The sequence below is a fragment of the Stigmatopora argus genome, chromosome 2, assembly GCF_051989625.1.
Source record: "Stigmatopora argus isolate UIUO_Sarg chromosome 2, RoL_Sarg_1.0, whole genome shotgun sequence".
NCBI lineage: Eukaryota > Metazoa > Chordata > Actinopteri > Syngnathiformes > Syngnathidae > Stigmatopora > Stigmatopora argus.
Window position 1 is genome coordinate 18,144,552 of NC_135388.1, and position 12,949 is coordinate 18,157,500.

General features: G+C 40.1%; 1 protein-coding gene across 13 annotated transcripts in view; it reads right to left on the minus strand.

Moving 5' to 3' along the window:
* Positions 1-3,090: 3,090 nt before the first annotated feature.
* tle3b (TLE family member 3, transcriptional corepressor b) overlaps positions 3,091-12,949 on the minus strand; it is a 38,107-nt gene continuing 28,248 nt past the window's right edge. For all 13 annotated transcript variants that reach the window (XM_077621763.1, XM_077621788.1, XM_077621779.1 and 10 more), the window contains 12 exons: positions 12,595-12,717; positions 11,543-11,593; positions 11,001-11,162; positions 10,147-10,279; positions 9,571-9,749; positions 8,947-9,023; positions 7,943-8,192; positions 7,020-7,267; positions 6,803-6,950; positions 6,564-6,714; positions 5,362-5,438; positions 3,091-4,389 (listed from right to left, as the gene is read on the minus strand). In XM_077621763.1, the coding sequence (XP_077477889.1) occupies positions 4,282-4,389; positions 5,362-5,438; positions 6,564-6,714; positions 6,803-6,950; positions 7,020-7,267; positions 7,943-8,192; positions 8,947-9,023; positions 9,571-9,749; positions 10,147-10,279; positions 11,001-11,162; positions 11,543-11,593; positions 12,595-12,717 (1,707 nt within the window). In that variant the 3' untranslated portion in view covers positions 3,091-4,281. The remainder of the gene's footprint in view (positions 4,390-5,361; positions 5,439-6,563; positions 6,715-6,802; positions 6,951-7,019; positions 7,268-7,942; positions 8,193-8,946; positions 9,024-9,570; positions 9,750-10,146; positions 10,280-11,000; positions 11,163-11,542; positions 11,594-12,594; positions 12,718-12,949) is intronic.

Here is a 12,949-nt window from a genome sequence, read left to right on the forward strand (position 1 = left end):
CTCAGGGTACTTAGGAGGAACAACTTGGACACCAAGCTTCTGATAACCTTCTATAGAACCACTGTAGAGAGCATCCTGGCGTACTGCATCCTGGCGTACTGCATCACAGTGTGGTACGCTGGAAGCACGGCGGCAGACAAAAAGGCCATGCAGAAAGTGATTAACACTGCCCAGAGGATTGTCGGCTGCTCTCTGCCCTCACTGGAAGACATTGCCAGCCCTTGTTACCTCAGCAGAGCCAGGAACATCATTGGGGACCCATACCACCCTGGTCACAATCTGTTCCAGCTGCTGCCCTCTGGCAGACGCTATAGGTCCCACAAAGTACGGACAAATAGGCTTAAGGACAGTTTTTTCCCCACATCCATCAGAACTCTAAATTTGCGGTAACACAACACACATTCCCTTCTGAGGTAATATGAAAAGATGTTTGGGTGGTGATCTGCCTCCTACTAGCTGACTGAAGGTAAGTGAAAGACAGTGAGAGGTAAGTGACCTGTATCCATAACAGCAGAATGCCAAATTACAAGTCCGTAACTATCACTTATTTAGGTATTTTGCCGAGTAAACGCACCTTATGGAGAAGCACTACCAATTTCGTCATACGCAGTTTCTGGGTGTGATGACAAATAGGCTTTTGTTGTTGATGATGACGAAAGGGCCTATGTCCGATTATTATTATTAAATTTAGGCTACCTTCTCTTGCACTTCTCAGCTTTAATACTAGATCAAGGGTGTCAGACTTGGGTTGGTTCGCGGGCTGCGTTATTGCCAACTCGATTTCATGTGGGCCAGACCATTTTAGATGTAATATTTAGATTTTTTTTATAAATGGATTAAAAGAACTGGATTAAAAGCCCTGAATATTCAGTTTTTATAGATCTAAAACAATGTTTATTTTAGCTTTTTTATATATTTTTAGATTTTACAAAATGATTTTTGAATGATTGATTTAAAAGGGGGAAAATCAGGAAATTTAATATACATCTATACTCATTTTAATTTGATCCTAAAACAGAAAGTTGGGACTCATGATTTACTTTCCTGGGCCACACAAAATGATGCGGCGGGCCACATTTGGCCCCCGGGCCACCACTTTGACACATGTGTACTAGATCAATTAGACAGTGCCTCTCGTGTATGGCTATTCAGAGCATGTTACTACCAGTAAAAGGTAAGATGGCGCCCTGAGCGAGCAATGGCAGGCCCAAGTACGTTAGTTTTTTCATGTTTTATGCAAGATACGGTTGATTTTTTTTCTTGAATTTCATTCATAGATGTCAAAATACATTTTGTTTAGCGTTTTTTTCATTTATCTTTTCTCTATTTTGAAATAAATGACCGTATCGGCCGCATTGTCTTGCGTCGGGGCGTTTTGTCTTCGTCCCCTTGCAGTTTTGTGCATGTCAAGTTTAATTTGTGCACACTTAAGCCATACCTTTGATTCAGTCATAATTTTTTTGAGCTACAAATACAGCTTATATGTGAGAAAATACAAAATACCGACAGAACAGCATTAATCTCATTTTGAATTGAAATTTGGCCTTGTGAGCTGTGTGGGAATATGTACACTAAAATTGCAACTGTACAATCATTCCGATAAACAAACATCCAATAGACAACATCTCTGGGTAATGAGTTTTGAGCTCGCACAGAGAGGTGATGCATGGCAAAGAAATGGCCACACATTTGATGCCAAACCACACAGTCTCCCTCTCTCACATAGTCAGAAATCACAGCCTCACACCCAGCGCCCCCACAAAAGTGAAAATGAACGCTTGCACCTCCTGTGGAGGAAGCAGAACACGAAAATGGGAAAGGATGTGCGGTAGGAAGGAATGGAAGAAAGGAAAAGGAATAAGTAGGACAGGATACAGAGACTTTTCACTGCATACCATACAAGGATACATTAAAGTAACATTGCTTTTAGGAACACAATGTGGTTGCATAATTGTTATTAGCACATTTTATTGCGTATGACGTATTTTTACTATGAACACAGACAGAACAATGAAGCAACACATGCTGTGTATTAGGTACGCAACTAGGTGCTAATTCCCAGAGTGGGCTGTCATTGTTCAGAGTGTGAGTGTGGGAACGTGTGAAATGAGCGTAATCAGTGTTAAGTAAAGCAGCATGTATCCAATCCATGATTTTGGCCAAATAAACCTTTTTTAGGGCTTCAAGTTTAACTAGCTACATATTTTGTTAATGTTAAAGTAGCCCTTGTAAAATCTGCACACACATTCTGCGATAAAAAAGTAGCTCAGCAGCAATATTGATATCTCTCTATAGCTCTATTTTTAAAACATTGCTGATTGCTTAACTCAGGGGTGTCAAACATAGAGCCAACTGGGGGGTCAGATCTGGCCCAGAGGGTTGTTCTGCCTGACATGCACTTTATAGCTCATTGATATTGTGTAAATATGAAATTAAATGCTTTCATTTTTGTACACAGGTGTCACAATACCAGTGAGTTGTGTGATGGGGTGCTTGCACTTTGCTCAATTACCTCATATTTGGGTTTTTTGCCCCAAATGGTCAAAACGGGCAGTCAATGGCAGCCAATGAGTTAACAAGAAACCTTAAAATGTAAGAAATGTAGCATTCACTTAAACTGGCCATGGATGCTCATTTTTCAGTGCCATTGACGATGCCAGGGGTCCAATCCATTTTGACTGGGAGGAGCAAATGAAAGCATGTTTATTGACTTCTCCAAGTCAGAATGGATTGGACATCTAGCACTGTCAATGGCTAGTGAGTTACATTTTTTGGCCAAAAATAAAATGGTCCGGCCCACATGAAATCTTGTTGGCATGACTGTGGCGAACATAGCAAAGTGAGTTTGACACCCCTGCCTTAACTGATATTGCTTCATTTTAAGCTTAATTAGTAAGTTAAATAAAATAGATAAATATTAAGCAGATGACAGAATTGACATTTTTGCAACTTGATTCTCAGCATTCACAAATTGTAATATCAAAGTGTTACATTCCTTTCACTCATCAGTCATCACACTTTTCCCCCATTGTGGCCATCGTTTTTAATAATTTATTTACTTGCACAATAGTTCCGATTCAGACAAGAGGGTTTGTACAAAATGTTTTATTGATTATTAACACCTGTACATTTCTTCCTAGTGCTGACAGCATTTGCTACATACTTTGCAGTGGGAAGTGTAACACTCCCAGAGCCACACCTTCTCCTCTTCTGTAGGAAAAGCTGGTGTTGTCAGGGGATGCACAGTGTAAAAAAACAAACTGATTCACTTAAGTGTTCATGTCAACATGGGCAACATTTGATTTAGTCTTCGTCTCCAACAGGTTCATTGGGAACAGGCACTGATCATTTCAAGGACTAAAATGTGGAGTTCATCCCGTCAAATGTCTGGTTGCCTCCTAGTCATGAGCGACCAAACGTTGAGGAAGCTTGGTGAGATATAAATTGTCATTTTTTTTCCAAAGGCTTTTTGACATTAGCCTCTCCATGAGAAATCAATGGTGCAACTTTGCATCTCTTATAATGTAATGTTAGCCAAGAACATGTTTTCATTAAGCCCAAAGCTCCTGCCGTTCTTCTGGTGGCATCCAAGTTCAATGGGTTAGGTTAAACATTACTGTGCCAACCTTACAGCCCCAAAACTAGGATTGAGATACCCAAAAATCTTTTAATCATTGTTTTCCTGGGTTCTACTGTGGCACAAATGAGTCACACCCTATTAATACCTAAAAAAGCACTAATATAGAAGGCCATTTAGATAATCCATAGCATCCTATTTTGAAATGTCCCATTTCTCTGCAAAGTTTTGAAAAATTCGGCCCTCAAAATGTGTTTCAAGGAAACAACAACAGGTGAGTTACAGTTGAAACATTCTAATCTATGATTTGCGCTCATATTTTAAGACAGTGAGAGCCAAAACATTTCACAAGTACATCCAGGACATGAAAATATATATATTTATAATATATATATAAAATGTATTTTATTTAATCCAATATGTACAATTTTCACAAGACATCTATGGACCATTGTTCTCAGGGTTGAAGCACTGCTTCATTGTTTGATGCTCAAAAATTTGGAAAAAAATAGAAGAAAAAAGACATAAAATGTCAACTCCTGCCAAAAAGGCAGCTCGCTGCAAAAATCAGCTTCCCTGAAGCAGTAGTAGTAGTCAGGGGTGGACAAAAGTCTTGTCGCGTTATGTTCCATTTTGGAGCTCGATAGAAGGCTCAGCAACAAGAGTAGTCTCAGTTCAAGTGCTACAGCGGAGAATGAGTGTCTCTAGTAGATGACCTCATAGACTGTGGCCTTCTTGTCACCGGAACCCGTCACGATGTATTTGTCATCCGCTGAGATGTCGCAGCTAAGGACCGACGATGACTCTTTGGACTGTACAAATTTAAAAAAAAAAATTAAAAGATGTCATATTTAGTTCCCCTACTAGATGAATATTATGGAATCGTTTTAAACCTAGATAGACATTTATAAAGATTTGTTTCCAAATCCAAAGGTAAGACAAAAAAAAAGAATGTATTTAACATTTTCTAAATTATGAGTCACTCCTTTTTTGAATGGTTCCCTCTGAATGCAATGTACACTGAGGTTTGAACCAATTTAATCACATTAAATTTAACCACTCTGTTGATAATCCTTTACAATTATAACAATATTGATACTGTTTTGATTCATTTTAATGTGGCCATAATGAATCCTCTAAAGTTCACTACGTAATGATTTTTGATTAAGTCAAAAGAGCTCTTTTATAGCTGATTATTCGGGATATTTACGTCTCGTCCAAGAAAGAAAAAAGCATCTCCAATAGTGAATTTTCCACGCATTCCTACATTTAATTCTACCCATATTTGGGACCACTGACGATCTTGCTATTATCTAAAATCATTAGTTAACAGATATGTGCATAATATGAGAGATAAGAAAGCTATTGAAATGCCCATTGTATAGGTAAAGTTGTCACTTGTTTAATGGGACTCGTGTTAGCACTGCTTGATGCGTGATTGCGCTCAACGAAGCTGGCCGTGATGGTCGTTCCGACAACTACCACACTCTTATGAACTACGGTTTTGTATCTGCAGTCGTACTAGTGACTGTTTTTTTTTATCTACTTGGCGTTGACAAATGGCAGAAAACATACATTTTACTCCATAAATGTGACTTCTAGTCCAGCGCACCTAATGTACTTTTTTTTGTTTGTTTGCTTAAAAATAGGAATACTCAAGTGGTGTACAGTCTGGAATTTTGTTCTTAAAAACTTGCAAGACTAGAAAGCAGTTTTTTCATGGATGTACAAAGACATCTTCAAAAAATGTTCGTCTTGTCATTGTGCATTTCTAATGCTAATACCTGGAATATGCTGGCACCATAGGGAGTTCTCCATGCGTTCAGCAGATTGTCTTTCCCCGTACTTACGAACCATTTACCTGCAAACATTAAGATACGTTTCAGAAAATAATCTAGAATCTACAAATCATCTTGAACAATAGCAACAGTCATGCTCTGAAATACATAACTGTAACCACCAGGCAACTGTGTAATGACTTCATTCATCAATGGCTATAAAACCTAATTAGGGAATATAGTACAACAATCAAAAAAACGTCACAATGGGGTCGTGCACTTTATCCACTTAGATAATTATTTAAATCAGCTTCTGACTAATTACCCAAATGACTAGCTGGCTAATTGTGTAATTAATGGCAGCGAGAGCCTGGAAGAAGCACCATTTGAATTAACCAGCACTATAGTGGCTGGAATATGACATTGTGCTGTAGGGGGCTGAGAGGAGAAATAAATACTACTCGTGTTTTAGGGAAAAATGTTAAGTGATAGTAAAATCTCATTTGTCTGCGGCTTAAACTTGAAAGCAACATTCCCATAGGGTGGGAGGGATCTGAACAGAGAAGTAGAAGCAATTTTCTCTAAATGGGCATGTTAGGGGAAATAAACAGTGTCCACGTAATTCCCACAAGGCTCTACTTAGTGACTTGAGTGAGCAGTGGTTATACAAGCTGACAAGCCAGTTAGAGTAGTTTAGTGAGCACAATGTTCCCAGACTTTCTTCACCATATAATGTTACATCACATCCTCTTACACTGGGCTTCACATACTGACTTCAGGTTACAGATGTTCTAACAATGTTATTTTCATTTAATTAATACTTACATTTTTATTCTATTTAAAAGAGACAATTGATTAGACATTGTCAAAAAGTTAGCATGTTTACATTCCTAGTCAAACTAACTAGAAATGGACAGTGCATCAATAAGAGATTTTTATGCATTTAACTATCATGCCTAGTTGCGATGTGTAAGTGACAAAATGCTTGTATTGTTGCTAGGCGGAACAGTTTCTAATAATTGAGGATTAGATTGACTGGAAAATGCAGATGGAGATACCCTGAAAACAAAATGCTAGCCACCTGAACTCCACCCACACCAAAGTTGGAATTGCTGAGGTGTTTACAGAGCGACACAATTTAACACTTGGCCTTTTTTGGGCGGACAAAACAAATGATGACACTAGCTCTTTCATAAACAAATTCGTACCACAGTAGGCGAACTTCAGTGAGAGGACGCAGCTTTCATGAAGATGTAGCTGATACTTGTCGGGCTTAGTGTGGTGCAACACCTCCACATTGCTACTTTCCATGCCCACAGCCAGCCATTCTCCAGTTGGACAGTAGCCTAGAGAGAAGATCTGAAATGAGGCGAAAAGCAGAAGCGGACCATAAAAATTTGAAATATTGCTTTTGAATCATTACAAAGGCAGCACAAATGTGTCTCACTTGTGAGGTAAAGTCGTGTTGCTGGAGCTGCCGCCCTTCTCTTAAGTCCCAGGAACGGACGGTATTGTCCAACCCGCCAGTCCAGAGCTTGGTGCCGTCATGAGAGATGTCGATACAGCTGGCTCCATCAGTATGACCCTGGAACTGCCTGAAATAAAATAGGAGGAAAGGAGTTCAATCATAGTACTGTGGGACATTAGATTTTGGGAATCCTTACCTGACAAGGGTCTGATTGTGAAGGTCCCAAACAGCGATGTTACCATCTGAGCAGCAGGAAAAGCAGACTTTAGCATCAGGGCTTATGGCCAGTGCGTAGCAGGCCGGGGCAGAGGAGGTAAGCTCCGCCTTAATACGTGGGGTCTGAGATGCCAGATCCCAGATGGTCAGCGTGCTGGCCTCGCCACCCACGATCAGGGTGCGACCGTCCGGCAACAGCTTGCAGGACCGGATGTAATTGTCCCTGTTCTGGAGTAGAAACACGAGGTGGGTATTATCCGGATTCATGTAAAACACCAGAATAGCTTATATTTTTTTCACACTTGGAGAAATGATTCAATCTGTGAGGTAACAAAGATGAAGGCAAATTTAATCATCTTAATTTGGTACAGTTTTCGATTAAAGCATCTTTTTAAAAGTGAAAAGTAATGCTTGTGGGTGTCAAGTTTAACAAGAAAGGAAATGGAGCCAGGGCAAAACAAAGGACCGCAGATCGACCAAGTCGAATTAAAACAGCATTCCGACAACTTTATAAGAGTGTATTGCTCTCCCAATGCACCTTCAAGTTTACGGCCGCATGAACAGGAGAAGCTACAGTTACAATCAAAATGAGAAATGGGAGATTGAATGAGCCTGGTAATAGCAGACTAAGTCAGCCAATCACAACATCTTTACTCAGTGGGATTTTTGTTGTTGTTGTTCCTGGCATAAAGGATTCCTTCAGCCACACACTGGCAAATGACTCCCGGTGCAGTCCCAAAGGGATGTGGGGTTAAGCTTTAGTGGGAAGGGGGGGGCATCAGGCTTGAGCAATGAGTTGTCAGCCAGTGAGTGTGTAATGTATCTCAACTCTGGTTAGAGGTTTGCAAAAAAGAAAAAAGGCATTCTGCCATGACCATGAAAGTAACAATGACAAGTAATTACCAGGCAGTCAAGTTGGGACACGGGGCTCTTGCTGCCTGGTTGGCTGATATCCCAGATCTTCACACAGCCCTTGCCGCCCGTGTAGACGTGACGAGTGGGGTTGCTAATGGTGACGGCGCACACAACTTCCCCGTGGCTCAGTGTGTTGATCTGCCGAGCATGCCGTGGGATGCCCGGTCCTATCAGTGCGTCTGGAGGGAAGGGCACAGGCTGCATCTGACCGTCTGCACTCACGTGAAAAGAATACGCCCTGCAATGAAGCCAGAGGAATAAGGAGAGTAAATCAACTTCAGAAATGTACGTCCCTTGTCATAGTGGCTGTATTATTTTCACAGGTGAAACATACAACATTGACAGTAAATTATCATTTCTTCAATTTCTCCCCATGGGAAGGAATTTTTAGCAAGTCAATAAGCTATTGTATTGTAAAACTAATTAATCACAAAGGTGTCAATTACGGTTGAAGTGGAAAAGTAGTACTGTGTCTGCTGAGAATATATAAGCATACTCACTATGGCCCAAAAAGGTGTTTTAATTTTGACCTTTCAATTTGGCTAGTTTCCATAGCAGGGGTCTCAAACTCATTTTTGTTGGGGGCCACATCATAGTTATGGTTTCCCTCAGAAGGCCATTACGACAATGGGCCTAATAGAATATATGACCGCCCCATATATTTACATATAACATATATTACCAAAAAAATGAGCCCTACGTAATTTTCAAATTGGAGTTCATTAAAAAAATTAATTCAATTGGTTCATTTTTTAATAGTGGGATTTCGAATAAAATATATTACATTTAGTATAGAAGTGATGAAATTTACTGTAATTATAGTATTTTAAATAGAAACAAAGTCGATGCACATTGCTTGTTTTTGCAGGCGACACAAAATATTGTTGCAGGCTGCTTCTGATCCCCAGGCTTTAGGTTTGACACCTATGATTTATAGTACTGTATTTTAGTCTATGTTGACACATTTAGCTCAGTCAGTGAGAAATACTTACGGTTTTCCTCCTGAAATGGAAGGGAGGCTGGTTGGCAGGCCTGGAGCTCTCATGTGAGGATGGGGGTCAAATCCTGCCTGCATGGTCAAGCAGTGAAAGGCAATAAAAACACATGATGAACTGCTGATGTAAATTGGGCTATTAAAATATTCAAATGGGAAATTATGCCTCGTCTCATCTACTGAAACCTCGAGAAAGCCCTATTCAGCCATTTCTGGGTAGATCCCTGGAAAGCCATAGATTGTATTCGATTGGAAAAAGAGAACCTTTACACGGTAAGAACATCCCAGATGGTAAGACTTATGAAAACCTGGGAGATTTGCAAACATGATATGCATTTTAGGGATTCGGCTTTTCTCCCCCCAATAAAACCTTTAGAATACTAACTAGTGAACATCAAAGTAATGGGATCTCAGCAGTCTTTGTTCTTTTTAAAGTCTACACAAAGCTGTTGTCACGGGAGAAGAGATAGTAACACACTTTTTTAAAAGTAATTTTGCATGTATAAAGTCCAACTTGTGGCAATGATGTCTAATTGATGCCACTGGTGGACAAAGCTCTTGTCAAACACGAGACAAAATAGCCAACATAGAACTAATTAAATATCCCAGCTTAAATATTTACAATTGGTGAGCGTCCATAAGCAGCAGCGGCAGCAGCTGCAGCACTCATTTGAGGTGAGATCAGACCAGGATAGACGCCCGGGCTGGTCAGGGATCCATTCATCTCATGATGACCCATCATGGCAAAAGGGGTGGCATAGGAACCCGCGATAGACAGGGGCGTGCGAAGAGCAGGAGCAGCTAAAGAAAGAAAAAAAAACTTTTAAGGGGTTCACAAGCGCTATCCATGGTAAATTATATTCAAATTTGGGGATGTTCTACTACTGTGTTACCTATTCTCATTGTTAATACCCAAAATGTAAATATTACTTGGTTACCCATTACTTACCCAAGTATTTCCCTGATTATTTAAACCTTTTCTTTTAAATCCTTAAGTATAGTTTGTTGAACACTCTTAGGGAGTCGATACTGCCCACTAAACTGGTCTAAATGAGAGCCTGAAGCATATCCTGCATTAGGCAAGACCGCAGACTCACTAGTGGTACAACAAAAAATACATCATGCAGGAAAATGACAGCAGGTTAACTCAGACATCCAAAATGGGTTCAAACTTTTGGGATAGGAGTGTGCTTGATACCTAAAGCCTCCATGCCAGGAGGTTTGCCCATGGTCAGAGGCCTCAGCCCAGGAGTGGTGCTTGTTCCTGGTGTGGGTGCCTCATTTCTGGGTGTGGGCGTGTTAGACTTCAGGCTTGGTGTAGATGACTTATCCTAAAAGAACAAACACCTTTTACCTGTTATGCACATTTTCATGAGTCCACTAATAACAGTGCCACTCAAAAGGAAATCCCTGAAAAGCTCAAGGTAATCCAATTCGGCAGTTGCACTTCATTACATTCATGGTTTAAGTGGTTGGTGTAGGGGTCGAGGCGTAAACCTTTGCTCACAGATCAAGCTCGTTAAACAGAGCTAGACAAGCTGAGAATACCGCGAACAGTTCATAATGATGCTTTTTCCTCCTTTCTAAATCAATGAAAACGAGCTGCATTTTTCAGCCTGGTGAAGCACAATAAAATGTAATATATGTCATCGGAGTGAGAGTCTAGCATAGTGCTGTGGACTGTAAATTGTGAGTAGAACGGGTTGTGACAAACCAATCCAGGTTACAACATTAGAGTGGAAAAAGTAAAGGTGAGAAAAACAAGGAAATAAAATGTAGCATTTCTCAGAGTTATTTATAGCTTTGGTGAGGAAGAAATGACTATTTATTGGCTAAGCCATAAAGGCGATTGAGAGCAGTAAGCCACAGCATTTGATTTCCAGTGTGCATCGACCCAGTGCCCCGTCAAGCTCCTAACTGCTAAGCCACCTCCATACGAAGACTTCAAAAATACCCCATTTACTGGATAAACATCCGATAGTCTGTAGATTAAAACATTTTGCCCCCTGTGGAGGATATTTTTCTTTGGTTTGAATTTAGAGTCTCTCTTACCACCAAATGGGTGTGGTCCTTTGCTTTTGAGGATGGCGTGCTTCCCGAGGACGCCACAGACGCAGGGCTATTGGGTGCAGCATCTTTCTTTAAAACCCGTGATTTATCTAGGCCATTTTCTGGAGGAGAGTGAGCAGGGCTCACTCGAGGGGTTGCCGGGTCCTACACAGTTAAACGAGACAGACGGAGAGAGACTGAACAAACAGACCGGAGGAAAGCGGCTGGCATGTAAACGTAGGTCAAACAAACTGGGGCCTCATGTGCAAACATAGATAATATATATACTCGTGGGCTCAAATGCTCTCATACATAAACACTCCTCATTCACCTGCCACTCCTTTTTATCTTTGTCTTATTTCACGCACAGGCGCCAAAAGGATGACAACAAAGAAATACACATTCACATTCGTGCACAGAAGTAACATTAGGACAGGGTTTTTCCCAACAATGTGGAAGGTGTTTAGTCCCAGACTAAAAACTGTCTTTAGCAACATAATCATTGTGGAATGCCGCTTAGCAGCATTGTCCCCACGCAATCTTACCTCATTAGAAACATCCACCACCAAGTCATCACTCTTGTCTCCGTCACTGTCCTGAAATAAAAGCAAGAGACACACTATGGTAAGAATTTAATCTATAAAAATACTATGATCATTGCTATTAATATGAAAACAGTAGAACTATAACAGAAACAGTAAATGCAGTGAGTTCAATACGTATTTGAACACCCTGCTATGTTGCAAGTGCCCCCACTTAGAAATCATGGGGAGAAATTATGGGTCTGAAATTTTCATCATAGGTGCGTGTCCGCTGTGAGAGAGATAATCTAATCTATCTCTATATATATCTATATCCATATATATAGACAATACATACGTACACACTTACGTACACACACACACACACGTACACACACACACACATACACACACACGTATACACATACATTTTATTTTATATATTTATTAATATTATTAAAAACGAATTTGTCGTAAGTGCATATACAGCCTTTCCAGCCTTGGGGTGGTGTACATTTTTGTCTTTGGACGGCTCATTGTTGTTGGCCATATTACAAGTTTGACTCTGACTGATTGTATGGGGTGGACAAATGTCTTTATACAGCTAACGACCCAAGACTTCTGATTCAGGAAAATACATGGAGTGGTAACTATTTATTTGTGTGATACATCTGCAAAAATCTATCTATATCCAACTTGTTTCACAGCCAAGACCAACGAGCTGTCCCAAGAGAAAAATGTACACCACCACAAGGGTGGAAATGCACCTATGACAAATAAAAAAATAAAAAAATCATACATTGGGATTCCTTTTTAGATTCTCTCTCTCAGGGTGGACATGAATCTATAACGAAAATTTCAGAGCCCGCCATGTGGGGGAACTTGCAATACAGCAACTCATGTAAATAGGTTTATATTTTGTTCTTTTTGAGCGATCAACTGATTCTGCAAAAGAAAAAATGAATTCCTGACACAAATCTATACTACCCCTACAAGGTTCAGGGCATGTCGGTAGAAGTTACTGCTGACATTAAGATATTTAAAGTATTTTTCTTAGTTAATATAATTGCACATACATATCTGTTCATGCTGTCCTTGTCATCCACTTTGCGCTTCTTTGAGTCAAGTCCATAATCTGATGAGCCACGGTGCTTTTCACTTGCTGTCCGTAGACTGTCTGACGGTGACACTGAATTATTCTGCCAACAAACAATACAAAATTGTGTCAGTGCATGTTTGATGCTGCGTATTATATTAACCATATTGTTATTTACACGAAAAATACCACTGAAGGGGTGGGGGTATTGGCATAAGCTAACAGCCTTCAGCTGTTATCCATATTTATGTTTGCACTAAAGGCAATTGAAAGCAAAGGTGATTCATTAGTTTAGAGCATCAAATAGGGGCCGAAATATGAACTGTTTGGTCAAC